General features: G+C 48.8%; 1 protein-coding gene across 4 annotated transcripts in view; it reads left to right on the plus strand.

The window, feature by feature from the left end:
* fam49ba (family with sequence similarity 49 member Ba) overlaps positions 1-1771 on the plus strand; it is a 58242-nt gene extending 56471 nt beyond the window's left edge. For all 4 annotated transcript variants that reach the window (XM_035430547.1, XM_035430544.1, XM_035430545.1 and 1 more), the window contains one exon: positions 638-1771. In XM_035430547.1, the coding sequence (XP_035286438.1) occupies positions 638-701 (64 nt within the window). In that variant the 3' untranslated portion in view covers positions 702-1771. The remainder of the gene's footprint in view (positions 1-637) is intronic.
* The last annotated feature ends 19662 nt before the right edge of the window (positions 1772-21433 follow it).

The following is a 21433-nucleotide window of genomic DNA, read 5'->3' on the forward strand; positions in this document are numbered from 1 at the left end:
TAAGATCATCTGCTGTAGATATAAGCACTATTGCTGGGTCACTGTTCTGATTCGCTCCGGCCAATAAAAGTATTGGTCAGTGTTTGTTGTTGCTAGGGGGCAGACCCTCCCTAATTGGATGAGTCATGCTCTGGCCTCCAGGCCCTGGCTCTCTAGGGTCATGTGACCAGCTCCTTCTCAGCTTCACACGCACACTGTCTTTGGCGTTCTCCCTGCTGCGGCAAGGCCTTGTGCCAATCAGGCGCTCCCATCCACGTCACATGATAATCCGTGCCCTCCAGGGCCGTTCGCAAGTTTAAAAAGGTCAGGATTTCAGTTCTGACAGCCAATCATATCTCCATTTTCATATCACTGGAATATGTGCAGTAGATGATTTAAAAGGCAGTGTATTGTACTTTTTCAAAAGCAAAATAATGCATCCTGTTTATTGGTTTTGTGGACAAAGAACAATCATACAATTCGCAATTATCAACATCATTAATGTACCAATTGGAATATTCTCAATAGATTTTAAAAAATCATCCAGTTACATTTACAGTCCTTCAGTCATTTGAAGTCTTAATCTGTCTCTCTAAATACATCATTGTCCGCTCCCCCCTCACCCCCCCCCCCCCCCCCCCCCCCCCCCAACACACAGGTACACAACGAAACATCTGAACGATGAGACTACCTCCAAGCAAATTAAGTCCATGTTGCAATAGCACCCACCCCGAGAGGTGTACTTAAATTACAATGATGTACAGACTGTTTTTTTTTTTTTTTAAAAAAGCAATTTTTCAGAAAATCTGTAAAGTGGCTTGCTCTTTCGCCCCACTTTTTAAATTTTTTTATTTTTTATTTTTTACAAAATGTTCTTGCTGTAACATTGAGCACATTAAGTCTTTTCTGTGCCAAAATTGTACTCGATAGAACAAGCTGAATAGCTGAAAGGCCATGTGTCAGTATGGTAGCTACTGTTCTACATGTCAGAGTGAGAGTAATATTAGACTTGAACATTTGGAAATATTAAATGTATAATATTATCTTTGGTTAGCTCTAATATTCTCATTTCTTCACTTTTTCCTCTGCTTGACTTGTGTGTGAAGTCCATAAAAAAAATTTAAGTTATGTTTTTTTTATACAAAAAGGTACCTACAAGTAGGGTGATGGAGATTGTTTGAGATTTAAAAGAAAAATCTTTTTATAAGCTTTGATTTTTATGTTTTTTTTTTGTACGAGCTGTAATTTTTATTTTTCATTTGAGAACTAATTCTGAACTGTGATGAGCAGAGACAAGGGACTCAGAGGTGACTGCGTGTATGCGCTGTGGATGCTGGGATTGCACGTGTATGCACAGTGGATGCTGTCACTGCGCGTCTATCCGCAGCTGATTCCTGTGACTGCATGTATGCGCAGTGGATGGCTGTGACTGTATGTACGCGCAGTGGTCTCTGTGCGCATATAAGCAGTGGATTCCTGTGACTGCACATATATGCGCAGTGGATGGCTGTGACTGCACGTATATGCGCAGTGGATGGCTGTGACTGCGCATATATGCGCAGTTGATGGCTGTGACTGCGCATATATGCGCAGTGGATGGCTGTGACTGCACATATATGCGCAGTGGATGGCTATGACTTCATGTATGTGCAGTGGATGGCTGTGTCTGCGCATGTATGCTCAGTGGATGGCTGTGTCTGCGCGTGTATGCGCAGTGGATGGCTGTGACTGCGCGTGTATGTGCAGTGGGTGGCTGTCGACAGAAAGAAAATAAAGCTTTTTATCTAAACTCGGTCTGCATTCATTTTCCATCGCGCTTCGTTTTCATTCCTTTTTGTTTTTTCGGTTTATTTCCACACTGTGTGTGAGGCGGGCATCTCACAGCGGTGGCATCAGTCTCCAGCCCCCCCCCCCCCCCCCCCCCCAGGCTACAGCCTCTAAATAACTTAATAGCACTCCTGTTTACCCCATTTAACTTCATGTTTATGTATGGATCTATTTCTTTTTTAAAAATATTTTCCCTGATTACAAATCACAGCTTAAGCATTTAATTGGGTTCAATAGCCTAGAAAATGACTTAAACCTGGCCTGATTACCTTGTCTGGCCATTCGACCGTGCGCAGGGCCATCTGGGTAGTGTAGCGGTATAAGCACTCGCCTACCGCAGCAGAGACCCGGGTTCAATCCCCGGCGGCGGTACTTCCGGCGTGGCTGTGTTCGCGGGTGGAAAGCCGGTGAGGGTATGAGTCCTGATCGTTGTATTAGCGACTCCTACTGGTTGGTCGGGGCGCCTGTTCAGCAAGGAGGGGATCTGGGGGAGATGGCGTGAACCTCCGCGCGCGTTACGCTCTCCCAGTGAAACTCCTCGCTGTCAGGTGAAGAGAAGCGGCTGGCGACTCCAGCCGTATCGGAGGAGGAGGCTCCACCCTCCCCAGACCAACAGAGGATAGCGCATCGACCAGGACTGCGTGATACATGCGGGGGAATTGCTATAAGGACTAAAAATTGGGGAGAAAATGAAAAAAAAGATGTGACGGTGCGCAGACTTTATCGGAATGGAGTTTGGCTCGGTCCACCCCTCCGCTTGTCCGGAACACAGTGGTCATCGACGCAGGCGGACAGCCGTAATGGAGGGTGTGGGGATTTGGCTCCTTCCTCCTGGACGTCCCATTCCCGTCCGTGCGTCGATTTCACAATTCGGGGAGGGGGGGGGGGGTATATCGGGGTAGGGAGAGGGTGCTGCGGATTTTCCAGTCTGATGAAAGCAAACGTCATCGGTTCCTAGGAGCTACGCAGCACTGGGTGTCCGGGATGTACGGATCCGTGATCCTGAGTTACTGTAGTGGGCGTGTCTCTCCCACGCGCTGCGTACACCGCAAATGCGTGGTTACGCCGTTGGTATGCAAGTGCTGTGGACAGTGATGGACCGCTCCCTGAGTGCATACGTTGCCTCTTTCCGAACAGGATCAAATAAAGCGCTTGCAATTCAGATTTCTTTAACCCCTTGAGGTGTGAGGTCACAGATTAGAATGTCCTTGAGTGAACGTTCTAATCACTGATGTAACCGTCACTAACGGTTAATTGAAAGCAGTGGAGTTCATGAACACTCACTTAAAATTTTGAAGAAAAAAAAAAAACATTCCAAAAAACCAAAGGGTTAAAATATTAATGAAATACTGTGAGAATAAAAATGCATAATCAGCCCTGGGTTTTGATATAGTTATTAGTTGAATATGTTTAAAGTGCTAATAATACTGTCGTATAAAATAGATGTTCAATGTTCATGTTTTTCCCCAGTCTGTGCCAATATCTGCAAGGCATTAAGAAACTGATTGCATTCTTAGCTTTGAGAGTAGTCTCCGACTCCCAAATTAGGAAAGACTGTTACTGGGGCTGCGGGATATTTGGCCTGGATTCGGATGACTGTGTCTGAGAAAGTGATGAACTCACGAGCGTTTGGTACTGATGCAGCGTTGGTGGGTCAGTGACTCATTTGTGTGCTGTTTGCGTTCAGTCTCTTGCTCTTTCCCTCCCTCCCTCTCTCTCTCACATGCTCTCTCTCCCTCCCTCCCTCTCTCACATGCTCTCCCTTCTTCCCTCCCTCTCTCTCTCGCTCTCTCTCTCTCGCTCTCACACACACACACACAAACGCACACATGCATTCATATCCAGTAATCTGAAATGGGCCACTTTCACTGTGTTTGTTGTGAGTCATTGCTGATGGAGAGCAGGGTCCCCCTGGGGTGTATCATGCAGGGGTGGGAGAGAAGAAGAGAGGGATGGAAGGAGAGGGAAAGAGGGAGGAAGATGTATACCAGAAGAGGTCACTCTTTCTCTGTTCTCTCTCCATTTGAACTTTCAGTTCTGCACTGAACTCTTGAGCTCTGTAATTTTGTCCCTTGTATTATTTTAAATGTCACTTTAAACTTATGTTTTTTTTTATTTATTGAATGGGCTTGACTCAGACTCTCTACGTACATACACTCCTATATGCCACAGATTTGAAATAGTTCAGATGTAGGGAGATGAAATTTCTTTTACATATTAAAGAAAACATTTACGAAATCTGCACTGCCTTGCTCTTCGCATTCAATTTGGTATCTTCTGGAAGGAGATAGTGAGCAAACTGTAACGATAGCTCTGGGTCAATCGTTGAAAACTGTGAAGTTTTCATACTTTGCAGTTCCTTTGTGTGGTCCTTTCCTCCAAAGACTGCAGAAGAGTCACAGAGGAGTGTAGCTTTGTTTTCGGTAACAAAAGCCTTTGTAAGTCTCATCATGCCAGTTTATGGGGGGGCAGAGGCAAATGGTTGAAGTTTATATCATTTCTTCAGACCCCTATGCGCCTAATTCATTGTGTTTTTGTGTAGCTGTGTGGTTATGGGGGTCGGTTGTGGGGGGTGGGGTGTTTCTGTGCCTGGCCCGTCTCTCTCTCTCTGACCGGTACGTTCCGGAAACGGCATGCCCATATTTAAAATAGAGTTCGCTCAGCCTACTTCCGTGTGTTTGTGGCATTTTGCGGGATGTGGCTATCGCATTTCACTGCCCCCCCCCCACATCCCCCCCCCCCATTTTACTTCCCACATCCTGCTATTACTTCATCTTCAAAGCATCCTGCGCAATGAACTCGGTGCCCCCCTCCCCCCCTCCCGCTCCCCCGGTCCCGCTGCCTGTCCTCCCTCCTTTTCTCCCTAAACCACCCCTCCCCTCCCCCCCTGCCTCGCCCCCCCACACGCCGCCTTCATTGGGAATGCTGAGTAACTGCAACAGCTGGGAGAAAGGTGTCTGACATTCCGGCAGTCTGCTGCGGCCGAAGGGCTCAGCCACATGGAATGTCGGGGCCCCCGCTGGCCCCCGTGCTCATTGGTTCCTGAAAGTCAGCTGACCTTCCTGCGGATTACAAAGAGGAAGGAGAAAAAAAAAAAAAAAGAACACGAGAGAGAGAGAGAATAGAGCGCCGTTTCCTCCCTGCTAAGCACAGGAAGGGGGGAAGGCTTACGGGGACGGACGTAGCGGACGCTGCTTTTTTTTTTTTTTTTCCGCGTTCCTGCGTCCTTTTCTCTTTTCGGTCGCGTGAAAAAAGCCGATGCGGTCATGTGTTTGTTCTGCGACCCTTCCTGTCTCGCAGCTGGGGGACGGGGACGCTGTCCGTGACCCCCCCCTTTCCCGGGGGGGGGAAGCTGGCTCTGCAGGGTGACATGTGGGTCCTGGACTTGTGAGGGACACGCACTACTAAATGCACTCCTGGGGCTTTTTCCCACCTGTCTTTGACCACCAATCAGATGATCAGAGTGAACGGTCACCTGACCTATTACCGCTGTTGCCATTTTTGTAGCGGTTCCTCTCGTGGTGTGGGAGGAGCCTAATCTTCCTCACGGCCCTTGTTACTGAGTATGGAAGCGATTTGGGCGAGGCTGCTGTTGATGCAGGTCGCCCTCGTCCACGCTGAAGCCATGGCCTCAGGCGGGACTGCGTGTCCCGCCGCGGGCCGCCGTCGAAGGATGACGCGGCGTGCAAACCTGCGGTTAGCCGCAGCGTCTGGAGCTCCAGCCGCAGCAGGCTCTGCGTCCTCGCTTCGGTTCCCATTGAAACGAACAGCCGTTACGATACAGGCGTTTAGCAGACGCTCTTATCCAGAGCGACTTGCGCAACCTTCCACATAGTATTTACACTGTATCCAGTTATACGGCTGGATGTATACTGAAGCAACGCAGGTTAAGTAACCTTGCTCCAAGGGTACGACAGCAGTGTCCTGCCGGGGAATCGGACCTGCGACCTTTAGGTTTGAAGACCTCCTTGCCAATTATACTACGCTGCCGCCCAGCCAAGGTCAGAAGGGACAGCGGCTAGCGTGAAACGCACTGGTTTCCTTGAGCGGGTTTTTCCCTGATTGCCCGAGCAGTTTTGGCTTTTTTGACCTTTCGACCTACTCCCATGTGCGAAGCTGAAACTGCAAGTGCGTCTCCTTGATGCTATCAGCCGAAGTGTGAACGACAGGAGAGTGAGTGTGAATAACTGCCACTTCTCAAGAATAACTGCCACTTCTCATTAATAACTGCCACTTCTCAAGAATAACTGCCACTTCTCAAGAATAACTGCCACTTCTCGATCATAATCGGCTAAAGATGTGGCTATAAGGCCAGGCCATAGGGCTCAGTCCCCACTCATAGGGGTGACCCTCTCAGGTGCCGACCGCTGGCCCTGACCTTGACCTTGAACTGCTGACCTTGTGAATTTTACCGACGGTGACACCCGACGGCCAGCGCTCCGCATCTCCCGCCGACTTTCCACCAATGGCGGGCATGTGTGTGTCGTGTGTGTCAGCGCAGCGACACGTCCGCCTCCGATTGGTCCTTCCGCCGCTGAATCTCTCGTTGTTTACCCTGTCAAGCGGACGTCCTAAAAAGAGAAGCCTGGAGCTCCCTGGGCCGCTCTCTTAACATCCCCCCCCCTGCAAGGTTTTGGGTGTGACTGTGGGCTCAGCTCCCCGGGCTGATTGACCGAGGCTGACCGGGGATGGGGCTGCGCTCCTGCTGAGAGCCTCTGGGTCGCGGGGGACCTTTAAGAGCCGTGCTTTTTAACAGAGCCCAAGGGCTGCTGCTAAAGTGCTAAATGCACAGCCGGGCTCTCTCAAAAGGGCACTGCCACTGTGAGAAAGCGGGTGGCTCTCCTGCTACGTGCGGGCTAAAACTGGTGAATGAACACACCTTTCGGTGGAAAGAAAATGCTAACATTTAGCATTGAGCTGTTTCTCTTTTTTTTTAAAGGCTTTCCCCAATTGCTGCAAGCCCCCTCTGTCTATTCAGGAGACCACAAACAAGCATGTGCTGTCCTCTTAAACAAGTGATGTCAAGTGTCTGTGTGAGGCAGAGGAAAACACTTTGGGCCTGATTTACTAAGACCTTGAGCATGTGCAAAAACCCTCTTAGCGTACGCAAAACTAACAACACAACCAATGACTGGTGCAAAAAGCATACCGCAACCAATCATTGGTCGTGTTATTGGTTTTGCACTTGCTGAAAGGTTTTTCACGTGCTGAATCATCCCTTAATGTATAGATGAACAGGTGAACGTGCAAGGTGCCTGGCCAACCAGTAGGTGTCACTGGTGCGTGATGAAATGCTGTCTTCCTGTCTGGCTGAATCCCTCCCCTCCATGGGAAACGATGAAGCCGATTTTGGTTTTCACCAAAAGTTGCTTCCCTTTTCACCTTCTGTTCAGAATAATGTGCGTAATTTGATCCATTTCTTATCTGGCTTTGACAGACAGCGATTCTCCCCTTGAATGCTGACACATGGGAGACCAAGCAGGAAATAAAAGTGGAAGCACTTTTTTAATTTACTGGTTCTGGAAGCTTCTTGTCCTGCTCTTCGTGGAACCGGAGTGTTGTCCGAGCATCTGGACGGTTGGGGGCCTTAGGGGCACAGGAGTGATGACAGAGCCCTCCGCCCCGTCAGACTCCTCCCCGGGGTCTGTAGGCATTCGACTGCTCTGGCCTGCCGGCCGGCCTGCAGGACCACCAGTCGGACAGGAACACATCTCACTTACCTAGTTAATTCTCCCTGCAGGGGGCGCTGTTGGAGTGCTGTTCCTGCCTCTGTTACCCTCCCCCCCCCTCCCCCCCCCATCCTAAAGAATATTGCTACTATTCTGTCCTTTGTTTTTATAGGGATATTACAGTAGCTCCAACTAAAAAAAAAAAATTAAAAAAAATGCTGTGCACTGTGAACTGTAAAGTTGACCCCAACAGCAGTTGTTCCTGTCTTGCTGTATGGTAAAGGCCTTGTGCTGAGTTTTTAAGCTGTTGCAGGCTCAGCTTCCTGTATTCCAAGAGGATGTATACTCTGGCCGTCAAGAGGTAAGCACGAGATCTGCTTCCTCTTACTGTTTTCCATATTTATACATCTTGACTGAGACACCTCATTTAGAACAATATAACTGTACAATAACTGGTGATGACAGAGGAAGACCGGAAACCCCTTTCTTCTCCTCTGCGGACTGCCTTGTTTTAGTTTCTTGTTCTCGTCTCTTTTCTGTGCCGTGCACGAGCGTAGCAGTACACGCTGCGCCCGAATCGTTTTTGACAGAATTGTCAGTTAAAATATATTCGGTGTAACTAGCCTTGGCTAAGGCGTGCTGGATTCATTTCCTTTCTCTGACTTTATGCTGATGAGGCACTCCATGAATAGACTTTCTAAAAAAAAAAAAAAAAAAATAACATTTTTTTCCTGGCCTGTCCCAGGACATGAAGAATCAGGCCCCTCAAACGAGGAGTTTCTCAAGCCGCCCGAGACTTCCAGGCCGGATCTGCCCGAGCTACACTGCCCTACAAAACCTAACTGCAGGAACTAAGCGAAGGGTAAAACTGAGAAAATGGCTTTTGGAGTGCTTTACCTGGCCAGCCGTCATGGTTTTAACCGTCCGGGCGTGATCGGCACCGCGGCTGACAGAGAACGAGCGCTCGAGCGCGAGTCAGCCCTTGAGAATCTATGAACTGCGGAAGCCGCCCTGCTCGATTCGGCCGCTACCCTCAGCGACTTAGGGCGTTTTCCACGCCTGCGCTTTTTAGCCCGGTTAAATCGGACTCTAGTTCGTTTCCCCATCCCCCCCCCCCCCCCCCAGTAATCGCACTCTGGTGCGGACCAAAAACAACCGCACCGAGACCCTTGAGAGGAGGTGGTCTCGGATCCGGTCTTGAGAGGAGGTGGTCTCGGATCCGGTCCCAAACGAACTCTGGAGCGGTTCGTTTGTGGTGGGAACGCGGTCCGACCCAACTAGCAGATGTACTCAAGTTTGAGCTGAACGGCTCCTCCTGTGGCCGGGCGTGCTTTGCATTCTGGGATGCGGCAGAGCACGCAAACCGTAGCAGCTTATGCTAACTCTGCCGTTGCTCCATGTTAAAAGTGCATAGCAATGTTTCTCTCACAGAAATATGCACTAGTCCAGAACACAGGACCCTTCTTCCTGTGTTTACTTTTCTAGCTCCCGCCCCAGACGCATCTGACCAATAAGAGGAGTGAACGTTCTCACGTGGATTTGCAGTGATGCGTTTTGGTTCGCTTGGATTTTTCTCTGCGCGAAAAGAAACCGAACCAAGGGGAAAACGCTCCAAGTTTACAAACTCATAAACAGACCAGAGCAAACGAACTATAGGTGTAAAGACGCCCTTACTCTCCTGGGCTCGTCTACCGTCCGCACCACAGAACAGAAGCCCGGACTCCTGGACTCTCCCTTCAGCTGTCTGCCGTGCCTCGACCCCCCTCCCAAATACCCTGTCCCATTCGATCCAGCGCACTCCTTGCCCGAGATGCTAAATTATCAGTGTTTTTTTTTTTTTGGTGTTTCGATGCCTTTATCTTAACATGGTCCCGTTAACCACTCGGTCTGGGGGGCTGTTCTGATTGATCTCTGCTCCCTCGTGCACCCCCCCCTCTCAGGTACGGTATGTACCCGTTCTCCTTTTGGGTCACGTGGGCAGCTCTGCAAAAGGACATTTAAGGGCATTCCTGTGTGACTGTTACTGGAGGCTTTACCCATCCCCTGTTTTGGGGCCCTAAAAGTGAAAGCCCTTTCAATACCTCACACACACACACACACACACACACACACACGCAGACACACACACACAAAGTGAGGACCTTTCTTGTGCCATCTCTGAATAGCTGATGATTAAAAGCCGCTGTGAACAAGCCTGCATTCATTATTCATCACCGGCGTCAGTTAATTTAATGCATCCCTAATCTCAAATTACTGGTTCGTTGCTTGCATTGTGTGTGTGCGTGTGTGTGTGTGTGTGTGTGTGTGTTTTGGTAAACATGAGAGCTTTCGCTCAGCACTCTGTGGGTGTGTGTGCACTTGCATGCATTGTGTGTGTGTGTGTGAGGAGAGAAAGGTATTGAAAGGTGTTATTATTTTGAGTACTACACTCATTAGCACATGGAGCACAAAAAATTGTGCTCATTTTCAAAATATCTGTACTCCATATCCATCTTGGCTTTACTGTCAACCAGGTTAGCTGGTCGCTGTTGCAAGAGGTCAGAACTGCCTATATCCATGTTCACAGCATGGTTCTGTCACTGCAGCAGTGTTGGAACTATTGACCTTCGTGCTGGTTCTGCTGGACTACTTTAGAGATTTGCAGGAGGCGGCAGAAGCACATCAAATGTGTTTGTGTGCGCGTGTGTGTGTGGTGGGAAGTGTGGGGGGGGATACCAAGAAAACCAACTTCCTCATTCAAATGTCAGATGGACACCTCATTCATGTACTGTCCTCATGAACTCTCCTGCACTGATCCTAGTGCTGAGGCCAGAGATTCAAGCGTGCTGCTGAATCGACGTGGATGGGGGTGGAGTTCAGCACACTGGACCCAGCACCACGGGGTCAACGGTTTGAGTCCCCCAACATCATGTGTTGGCCGTGGGCAAGTGCAGGACCTGGGGAATGTTCCATGCTCGGTCAAACAAAGATACAAGACTGCAAGTGTCAAACAAAGATGCGAGAGTGCTAGTGTCAAAGATCCAAGACTGCCAGTATCAAACAAAGATACAAGACTGCCAGTGTAAAACAAAGATACAAGAGTGCTAGTATCGAAGATCCAAGACTGCCAGCGTGAAACAATGATACAAGACGGACAGTGTCAAACAAAGATCCAAGACTGCCAGCGTCAAACAAAGATCCAAGACTGCCAGCGTCAAACAAAGATACATTTCCTCTCAAGAGTAAATAAGAACGAAAGATTTCAGAACATTTTATGATATTTTTATTTTTTATATATTTGGTGTTCAGTGCAGGGCTGAGCATATCCAACCCCCCACCCCAATTGCTACTTCTCCATGCACTGCTGACTACTGCTAAGGTGGCATTGAGTGGAGTTGGAGGAAGACCTTTTACATTACAAGCATTTAGCAGACGCTCTTATCCAGAGCGACTTACACTGGATTTTTTACATAGGATTTACATTGCATCCATTTACACAGCTGGATATATACTGAAGCAATGCAGGTTAAGTACCTTGCTGAAGGGTCCAACGGCAGTTCCTACCCATAAATCGAACCTGTGACCTTTCGGTTACAAGCCCAGTACCTTACCCACTGCGCTACACTGCCGCTTTTGACTTTTGACTACAATCTGTGGGCGTCCGATTAATCAGCAGGGGTCACTAGTTAACGATGCGTGGAACCCAGTCCGACTAAACCTTCCCTTCCCCCCCGGGCGAGGCAATCCAACCAACAACTGTGCATCGCCCTACGGAGCTACCGGCCGCAATCAGCACTGGCACGGTCCTGTTTCGTCACCATAGTTACATGGGCCTCACGTACAGTACCCATCATACAGTGCAAACATGGGGCGTACGGTGAGTACATTACATTACATTCATTTGGCAGACGCTTTTATCCAAAGCGACGTACAAAAAGTGCATTTCATGGTCATAGACAACTGCTAAACACGGGTTCAGTAAGGCACAATACTTATTTTGTACAGCTATTTCTAGCCAAGAACACAGTTCACACAGTGAACACTATTCTGACCTAACCTCTACAAAACAAACTAGGCAGAAGAATAAGCTACAGTATTTAAGTAGAGTATTTAACCCTTTCGTTATGGCCGAATGGGCAAAGGAATGCTAGAAATAGCTGTACAAAATAAGTATTGTACCTTATTGAACCTGCGTTTTGCAGTTGTCCATGACCCTGAAATGCACTTTTTTGTACGTCGCTTTGGATAAAAGAGTCTGCTAAATAAATGTGATGCAAAACTAGGGTAATGGCTGAAATACATGATCTTTTGTTGCAAAGGCTATTGCTTCTGTCGTGAATGTTTTTGTAGGATAGCTCAGTAAGTAGTTAGCTTTTATCGTGTGGTACATTAATGATTTATGCTTCAGGTTGCCAAGTAATCAAATGTTAAAATTGTTTAAATTATCTACAAGTATTTTGTACATATGGGGCCAGTTTTTTTAAAGCATTAATTGAGGTGTTCAAAGATTTTTTTATTGACGGTTGAATTACGGCTGACAGAATCGTTAGAAAAAGCCCTGTTCTCGCTTGTGTAAGTCGTAATCATGTAATATCTGAGCATGCCAATTTGGTCTCCTGGAATAAAAAAAAGTGTTCACACTTCCTTTCCCTGTAACTCCAACTGACAACGCTTGTGGCTTTTGGGTTCATAGATCTGGATTTGTGCCCACCAATAACAGCCGGCGTAGTCCTGTCAGATATGTCAATTCACACCCTCTCGACCCGCTGAGTTCTGTGGAACTGCTAGCCGACAGTTTGTCAACCGCAACATGTAAGAGACTGCACAGCGCTTTCAAAGTGAAAGGCACTCGCGAAATTAGTCACATGAATGGAAACGTGAAGAAAAGCCACTTAGGAGGGTACTGAGTGACCGCTGCTTTTGATTAGACGGACTGCTCTCAAATTACGTTACGCAATTTGCCATCAACTGACCCTTGCTTGCCTGTTTATTTACTTTGCACTTAAAGCGAACGTGCATACGTGACCGTCCTGCAGTGTCCACTGTTGGCTGATGATATCTTTCCCTCAGAGTTCTATGCTGACATCACCTTGGACACTGTTGCTAGGGAAACTTCAGGAAGGTTGGCTGTCCTGGTCAGTAGGGCTCTGCCAAACAGACCCACAGAAATAATCACTATTGGTGCCAGTGAAGTCTCCTCTTGTGGCCTGCTTAGCTGAAATTATTATGTAACCCAGCCTAGCATCTTTAAACAGGACGTTATGAACAGGATGTTGTTTATATAATGATCGGATGTACCAAAGAAAAACCCACATTTTTGAACGATACAATATCGTAAAATTACCTGCACTGTTTATTTTTATACTACCTTTTTGCTCACCTTTGTGTGAGTTTCTGAGAATAGAAAAGTTTAAAGGAAATTTTAGTTCATTTTGAGAAGTTGAGAAGTTTGAGAAATGTCCCCCCTATGAAGAAAACACAGTTCTTAATTTTGAAAAATTATTGCCTACCCGATTTATGCTGATCTTCAACACCTCTGAAGCTACCCAATAATAGTATGAGTGGATGTCACATGACCACCTTGTCCTGTACTCTGGGCCACTCGTTCATCTCCAACACACACCTTCTGTGTGCGTATGTGGGTATACACTCTTTAATGGAGTTATTAGATTACCTTTCTTCGATAGTTATACGGCTTGCGGCTGGGTAAACATGCGTAAAACAGCTGCTGCGAGCACCAGGCCTGTCATTAGACCGTGTTCCTGTCATTTCTCCCACATCGTTCCTCGCCACGCCGAACAAAAGCTATATTTCTCCTTCAAGGGGGCGTGAGAAGAATTAAGATAATGTTGGTGCCTCTGCGTTCGAGACTGCGTAATTAACAGTTGTTTCTTTTTCTTTACTGGGGCGGGGAAGGAAACGGGGTGGGGTGGGGTGTGGGGGGGGGGGCACGCCTTAATGGACGTGAATGTGCAGTGGTCCTGTGAAACGGGAGAGCCTTAATCCGGCCGGAATGCTGCCCGAATCCGGCTGGGATTAGGGGGACGGGACGAAAGTCGGAATGGCGGGGGGGGGGGGGGGGAACCCCTTGACGAGGAATTTCATTACTGGCCAGACTGGACCTGGCGAAATGTAGATGGGACTCAGTGGATTCAGTGTTGGGATGATTAAATTACCTAAAATCCTCGCCCCTTACGTTGCCAGGTAGTCCAATCAGAAGGGACAACGGATCGTTCCACAACGAGACAGCGGTTTGTTTCTACGCAGACGTGTGAAAACTGTGATCGCCTAGCCGGTCCATAATCTCTTCTTTGGGACAGATCTCGGCGACCAATATATAAACGAGGGGGAAAAGTTGCTGATCCAGCAGCTCAGAGGTCGAAACGGACCAGCGTCACGGTAACTCAAAGCCATTTTGGCAGGATAGGCACGTACTATATAAATACATCAATTAAATCAATGCAGCACACGTTAAGCTAACACGGTTTTGCACTGAATTAATTTGCTCGTAATGTTAATTGTCCCGTTTAACCTTGAAGCGTGGGGATTGGCACGAGCCCCCCCCCCCCCCCCCCGCCCCCAAATCCCGTCTAGCATTTGGGGTTCAGGGCAGAAGGAGTGTGTTCTGCAGAAGGAGCTAAAATTACACACATTTATATCTTCGGGTGATTTTAAATGCGCTGTAGAGAATGCAGTGACTGTGGTGTCGCTTTTCTTAAAAGAAAACCGTATTTGAATTTGATGCGTATGCATTATTGTTGTATATGTCACATACGCTGTACGGGGACTGTATATTGTAACAATGTATGGCTGCTGACTTGGCCAGGTCTCCCTTGCAAAAGAGATTTCTATCTCAGTAAAGCCCTCCTGGTTAAATAAAGGTTTAGAATTTAAATTTTTATTTTAAAAAGGACCAAACAAAACACCAGCACAAGTGAGTGACTTCCCCCACAGATAGGGTGCTGCTGCTTCTCAGAGAGGCCTGGCAGGGGCTCCGGAGACGTTGGGGCGGGGCGGGGCGATGGAGAGGGGGGGCCTGCGAAAAGCAAACTGAAACAGAACCGCGACAAACCGAAAAGGAGAGAGAGAACGCCGCTCTGGAGATGGCCATTCACGTGAGAATCCCCCTCCGGTGCTGTTAAAAACTGTGGGCTGCTGTCTCTCAGGGGGACGGCCGCAATTACTGGGCAAAAAAATGAAATGAGAAATCATTTGAAAACAATCTGCAGTGAACATTAACCTTTTCAGCGAGGAACTCGTCAGGGGAACGCGCCGTGTCCTTTCGCGTGTTTGAAAATAGATCTCCACGAAAATCTCGCCAAATATAGGTCACAGCCATTTTCTCAGAAAACAAAAGTCAAATACAGCGTGTGGAGTTTGTGTAGTGGCTGAACAAACATTGACTGAGAATAGAGGTTGTGTCCCTTTGCAGTAGAGGTTTACCACGCCTGAAAAATGACAGTTTGACAGAAAATCAACGTCAGTTATTTAGACATATTGCTTGAACGACTCCGCCTGCTGTCAGAGTCCTATGAGGCAGCGTAGGGGACAATTCATACTTTTTCTTTTTTTAAAGACGGTTGCCCAGTAACCAAGCAGTGGATACCGGCTAATTTTGTCGCATCTTGAAAATGTCTCTCTCTCTCTGCGGCGTTGCGTGTTCGATGTCACCCGGGCTGTTCTGAGAAAGTCGTACGTTGGCTGCAGTCGCGCGTGTCAGGACTTCCCCCTTCAGCCGCCGCGGTGCATTCTGGACAATTTCCCAAGTTCCCCGGGCGTTACGGCCGCGGCTGAATGACACGCGACGCGCCGAGCGCTTCGCGCAGCGCTCTCGCTTCTACGAGTCCGCTCCCAGACGGCGTGGCGTGCGCTATACTGTGCTGTCCGCAGCTGCTGTTATCGATTGGGTTCCCTGAAGGGGTCCCTCGATGCCTGGTCTTGCTCCTGCAGTGCGTCGCCACTGGATTCTCGAGGATTCAATCCCAGTGTGTGTGTACAGCAAAAAAAACAGAAGAACAAACAGGACCAATGGACTGAATTATTAACGGGCAGGAAAATCAGTAAGGCTCGTTGCTTAGTGGCCGAGCGAACTTGGCTATTCCCGTTACGGTGCGCGGTGTGCAGGTGGGGAAAGTAACGGATGCCGGAACGGACGAGGGCGACACGCGGCGTTCCGACCGCTCTCTCTCAGGGGGGGCCGGGAGACGACTCCGCTTTCGGGAAGACTGACACGGGCCTTCCCGGCTCAAATTTGGGTTTTGGGTCTTCTTCGTGGGGACGGAACGTCCCACCCGTTCTCCCCTTTCCCTTACCCTTCGAAAGTCACGACCGCGAATCAGCGGCGAACGAGGGCAGCGGGTCGATTGAGACCCTTGCAATTTTTGCGAGAGAGAAATAAGCACACGTGGCCGGTGCAATCATAGCTGCGGGTTCAGGATGACACGCAGTAATTCCGTTTGCAGAAGACACAACGGTGCCTGCACTCTGCTTCAATGGCCTGCGGTCATCCTCCTGTACGCTTCCATTTCCACCCGATGTGCCGGAACGTCGTTAGCATTTACAGTGAACGCTGTACAGGCGGAAACTGGGTCCACAAGCAAATAAATGAGCAAATGAAATTGTTATTAACATTTTGGCTTTGGTGACTTTTAGTATCGGCTTGAGTATTTACTTGCCGATGTCCCTCAGGCCTGAGTGCATACTGCATTTTTCAACTGTAATTCAAGCCCATTTGTGTTGCGATTTCCCATAAACGCTGTCAAGTTCTGCAGCCCAACTGCCCCTCCCCCATCTCTAAACCACAGCACCCCCTTCTTCACATCCCCTTCGTCTCTTAACAGAAGTGTGAGTGCGTTCAAATTTCTTAGAACTGCTTCTAGAATATTGTAAGGACCCCCCCCCCCCCCCCCCCGCCATCAACCCCCCAACCCCAAACGCGAAACCAACTTCCTCTCATTCGTTGGCTGAGACAAGAGGCCCAGAACAGCACAGATCCTGTTTTTGAAAACCGCATCAAGACACGCTGGATGTAACACGTCTTTTCGCTTGGTTCATATGGTAACTCCGTTTCCCATTCATATAAGAGGCCCTGAATGCACCTTTACTTACCGCCCCATTCATACAAGAGGCTCTGCATGCACCTTCACTTACCGCCCCATTCATATAAAAGGCTCTGCATGCACCTTTACTTACCGCCCCATTCATATAAGAAGTTCTGAATGCACCTTTACTTACCGCCCCTTTCCCCATTCATAAAAGAAGTTCTGAATGCACCTTTACTTACCGCCACTTTCCCATTCATTTTAGAGGCTCTAAATGCACCTTTACTTACCGCCACTTTCCTATTCATTTTAGAGGCTCAAAATGCCCCCTTACTTACCGCCCCTCTCCCGTCCATTTTAGAGGCTCTGAATGCACCTTTACTTACCGCCACTTTCCCCTTTCATTTAAGAAGTTCTGAATGCACCTTTACTTACCGCCACTTTCCCCTTTCATTTCAGAGGCTCAAAATGCACCTTTACTTACCAACCCTTTCCCATCCATTTTAGAGGCTCTGAATGCACCATTACTTTCCACCCCCTGTCACGTTCATTTTAAAGGCTCTGAATGCACTTTTACTTACTGCCTCTTTCCTATTAGTTCTATAGGTTCTGAAGGTACTCTCCCTTTCCCAACCCTTTCCCATTCAGTTCAGATGCAGCCCTTTTGCGTGCACTCGCTCCTGCAGTACAGAACGGACTCGCTCCGTCAGTTCTTTCATGTCCTCCTCTGCCTGTTCATTTGAAGAGCGCCCACTCTTCGTTTTCAATGGAGGCTTGGCTCTCGCACAATATTTCGCGGCTTTGAACGGATAATGCAATTCTTGATCAAAGGTGCAGGCTTGCAGTCACAAACGCGGCACGCAGTGTATCAGGAGTAAATACGCTTCGCTTTTCTGGTACACTCTGTAGCCTTTTTTTTTTTTTTTTTTTTTTTGCAGTTGAGGATCAAATGAGCCTCGGAAAAAAAATAATAATCTGTTTCTGAAAGTGAGCTGATCTCCCCAGAAAGACTTTTTCATGGAAGAGATTTTTAATACTAGTCTTCTTTGAGCGTTCTATGCACATGGATACCATGCTGTCTGAAATGTCGATGTGTTGGTGTAATCTCTGACAGGGATAACAAGGAGTCTTAGTTTTGTAATAAGCACTGTCGAATTACATACAAGTCAGCATTGTGACGGACAGCCGGTATTTAGGATGTGGATTTAGATTAATGTGATGTGTCCATTTATGGTCCCCAGAATTCAATTCACTCGGATTAAGTCAAGTTTCAAAGAATGACTGCTTTTGCTCGTCCGGTACCTGTTTGAACGTTCTGGGCGAGAACACGAAGTTTCCTCTCAGAAAAAGTGGATGCAGGCAATGATCCCTTGGCGTTGTATTAGTCTTTCTCCTCCTGCAAATAGAGAAGAAAGGACCTGCTCTCCGGCCTATTTGATCAGATGCAAGGGGCTCACGGGTTAGCGGGTTCTCGACGTCAAAGTTTTTCCCGCCTCCCAGACGGTGCCGGGGAAAACAGCGGGACGAGCCGTCGTCGTCCAACCTCGAACAACCTCGCGCGGCGGCTTTGAACCGGTCGTTCATGTGGACGTGGAGGGAAGGGGGAAAAAAAAAAAAAAAGACATAAAAATAAAAACACCGCTAGCCGCCAGGCGGTTCTTTCGCCGCTATGATTTAGCGCGAGGCCCCGCGTTCGCCTCGGCCATTGATCCCAGCATGCCTCAGACACCGGCCGATGGGGTTCAGCGAGCACCGAAGGGTCCAGGCGGTTCATTCCCGAAAGCGGCTGCTTGGGGGGGGGGGGGGGGGTGCTCTCTGGCGCTGATATCGCCGCCGGTTTTTCTGCGTTTAGTCTAATCGCCTCGCGTTATGGGGGGGGGGGGGTGAGTCCTCGCACCCCTGGCTGGGAGGGAAATATTCGCGGTCGGCAGTTTCTTTTTTTTTTTCTCCAATCAGGATGACCCAGGCGTTTCCTGGTTGGGCGCCCCGAAGCTCGAATCTCTACCGCGGCAGGCGCCCCGCCCGGAACACCGAGAATTTTACTGGTGGGAGGAAGAAAAATGTCGGTTGGGATTTTTTAGCAGAGAAACAGTCCATTTTCCGACAGCCTCCTACCAGGAAAGGGGAGGGGAGGGGGGGGGGGGGGGCGGCGTCGGTGGCTCAGATGGCGAGCGCAGCGTTCCAGGCCTTGTCAAAAAATTAACTGCCAGAAAAAAGTACACGCTGTTCTTTGAGAGAGCGACGCGATGACACGTGCGCTCTCTGATCGGATTCCAGGCACCTTCAATAATCACGGGTCACATCATCGGCGCGAGCGTTCCGCCCCCAGCTAATAGCCAACGAGAGAACGGCGCCAACTGACACGGAACCTTCTCCGAGCGGTGCTGTGATGTCATAGTGACCCAGTGCTGCAGCGATGCTTCCAGAGCTGTTTGTCTTAGCTGAGGCTGTTTTTTTTTTTTTTGGCAGTTGTGTTTTCCCTGCAGCACAGCTTGACGTGATCTGTGAACTGCGTCCGTCGACGTCCTGCTTGTGGTGTGGGGACCTGTTGTTAGCGTGGGTCGCTCGGAGAGCCGCGTAGCATTTTAGCGCTCGTGACCGAGACGCAATACATCCACAAGGTCCAGGGTTTTGTGACCAGTAACTGTCATGTGACATAAGTTAATGCTTTAATTATCACAGGGATAAATAGCCTGGCAGCTCACAACCAATTAGGCACTGGGGGGAGGAGAGAGACAGCACTAAATTTTAGATGAATCGCACCGCGGTTCAGGCGTCTGCTTCTACCAGCAGGTCGCGACCAACCTTGTCGTCGTTTGCTAATGCGACATGCCCATAGAAGGGCTTCGGTTCCAAAAAGAGCACAGCCAGATGATCTTAAGGATGGTCATGAAGCAGGGCCCTCTCTGTGTGGCTGTTAGCCCAGACCCACTTTCCCTCAGAAAACATGGGCCTTCTGCAGGTTGACCTGAATTCTGAGGCAGAGCTCTAAGGTGGCACGCTAGATGATGAATGTCATATTAAAGGAAACCATGGCAACCTCAGAACCCTCCCTCCCACCTCCCCTACAACAGCTTCACACTTCAGCTCCTATTACTCCTCTGTTGATGAACCCACCCTCCCCCCCCCACCCTCACCCTCCCCCTCCCCCCGGCAACCAAACCAGATTAAGACATTGTCACACGCGTCACACGGAGTAGACGGATGGGATAATAAATGAATTAGGGACGCTCACTGGGATTATTATTTGGCCGTCTGTGGGTGTAGAGGAAGCCTCCGTGTGGCGTGTGGCGGAGGTTACCCAACGCGTGCTGTCCCGGGCCGTTTGGCGATCGATTCGTCAATCCCCGGCCGTCCACCTCGAACGCATCATCTCCGCCGCCTCGTTTATCTGTCCCGTAACCGAATTTCAGCCTCTCCCGGGACTGTAAGGAGACGAGACGCAATGAGAGCGGCCGGCCGAAGGGATGGTGGGATAACATCCTGACTGCCAAGCGAGGTGGGGGTGGGGTGGGTGGGGGGGGGGGTGGTAGTATTCGCCCCTTGTCTTTCAGAAGCTTGTTGGCCTTTTGTGAGCAGGACAGAGAAGCCAAGGCCCGGGTCACTCTGTGTCTCTTTAAGGGAGATGAGTGATCTCTCCAAACGGGCCCTTTCAGAGCGGGAGTGGGACTGAAGGAGGTCTGAGGTCCTGCCCCTTCTGTGACCCCCGCGTATCTGCGGAGCGCTGTTCCCCATTCTCCCAAACGGAGTGGCTCAGCTACTCGCACTGTGTGAGCGGAATTGGGAACCGACCCTGCTCTCTCTCCCTTCGATAACCGGTCTCCTGTCTTCATTCATAACACGAGGCATTCTACTGATGCACCACAAAGGGGTTTGCTTTCCGTGTGAATGAGTAAAAGGGAAATTCGGAATGTAAAAATACTTTTTTTTTGTTTTTTTTTTGTTTTTTTTAGGTCCATGCATTAGAGCAGAATTTTTATGAAATTCACCTAATTTTTTTCCAGATGCTGTATTTTTAGTTTAACAATTACATTTAGGCATTTGGCAGAATGCCGAGTGTAGGCCTTGTCCAGGGGGACTTGCATGCGTGCACGTGTGTTTATCTAAGAGACGATACTGATGCTGAGTCATCAGGATTACCACTGGTAGCAACAGTAAACACGGCGATCTGTTATGGAGCAGAAAGCCCAGCAATCTACAGCATGTGGCACCGTTCGCATCGCACAGGTTAAACCTCTGATGTCAAAACATGTTTTATCCAATCACAGATGTCCAGTATATTCTACAGACTCAATGCTCCCGTGCTCTTGATGCATGCAAGGTCTCTCCAAAGGCCGCTGTGCGTGAGATTAGAAACGTATTGTCGTGTAATCTGAGGTCCAGTCGGACGGACGGCAGAGAGTTTCTCTCGCGTTCCGCACGCTCTCTTCAGTCTGCGGAATAATCCTCGGACGCTTGTGCACGCGCTCGTTTGGAGTGACGAGGCGGGCCTTCTAACCCAGAGATGGATTCGGTGAAACGAAATCTCACGCGGCACATGCCACAGATCTGTCTGTGGAGAAAGATACGCACGATGTCCAGGCGAGGAGGTCTGTGTGCACTCTCAGAAAAAAGTGTCCCAAAAGGGTTCCCCTGCATCTCCATAAAGGAACCCTATCAAGTTCACAGGTTCTTTGTTGGGCAACATTCAAAAAACAATGGTTCCATCTGGAAGGTTCCACACTTTCCACACCCACCAGAGAGGGTTCCATAAAGAACTAAAAAGGCTTCCTCTATGGAAACAAGCCAAAGAACCATTTTTTTCCCTGAGAGCACATTCAGAAACCGCTCTCGGTCCATCAGAAATGAATGAATGAATCTCCATAATGACTACAGAGTGTTTACAGACAGGTGATGATTTCAGTATTCTCTGAAGGAAAACAAACTTCTGTACAATGA

The sequence above is a fragment of the Anguilla anguilla genome, chromosome 8, assembly GCF_013347855.1.
Source record: "Anguilla anguilla isolate fAngAng1 chromosome 8, fAngAng1.pri, whole genome shotgun sequence".
NCBI lineage: Eukaryota > Metazoa > Chordata > Actinopteri > Anguilliformes > Anguillidae > Anguilla > Anguilla anguilla.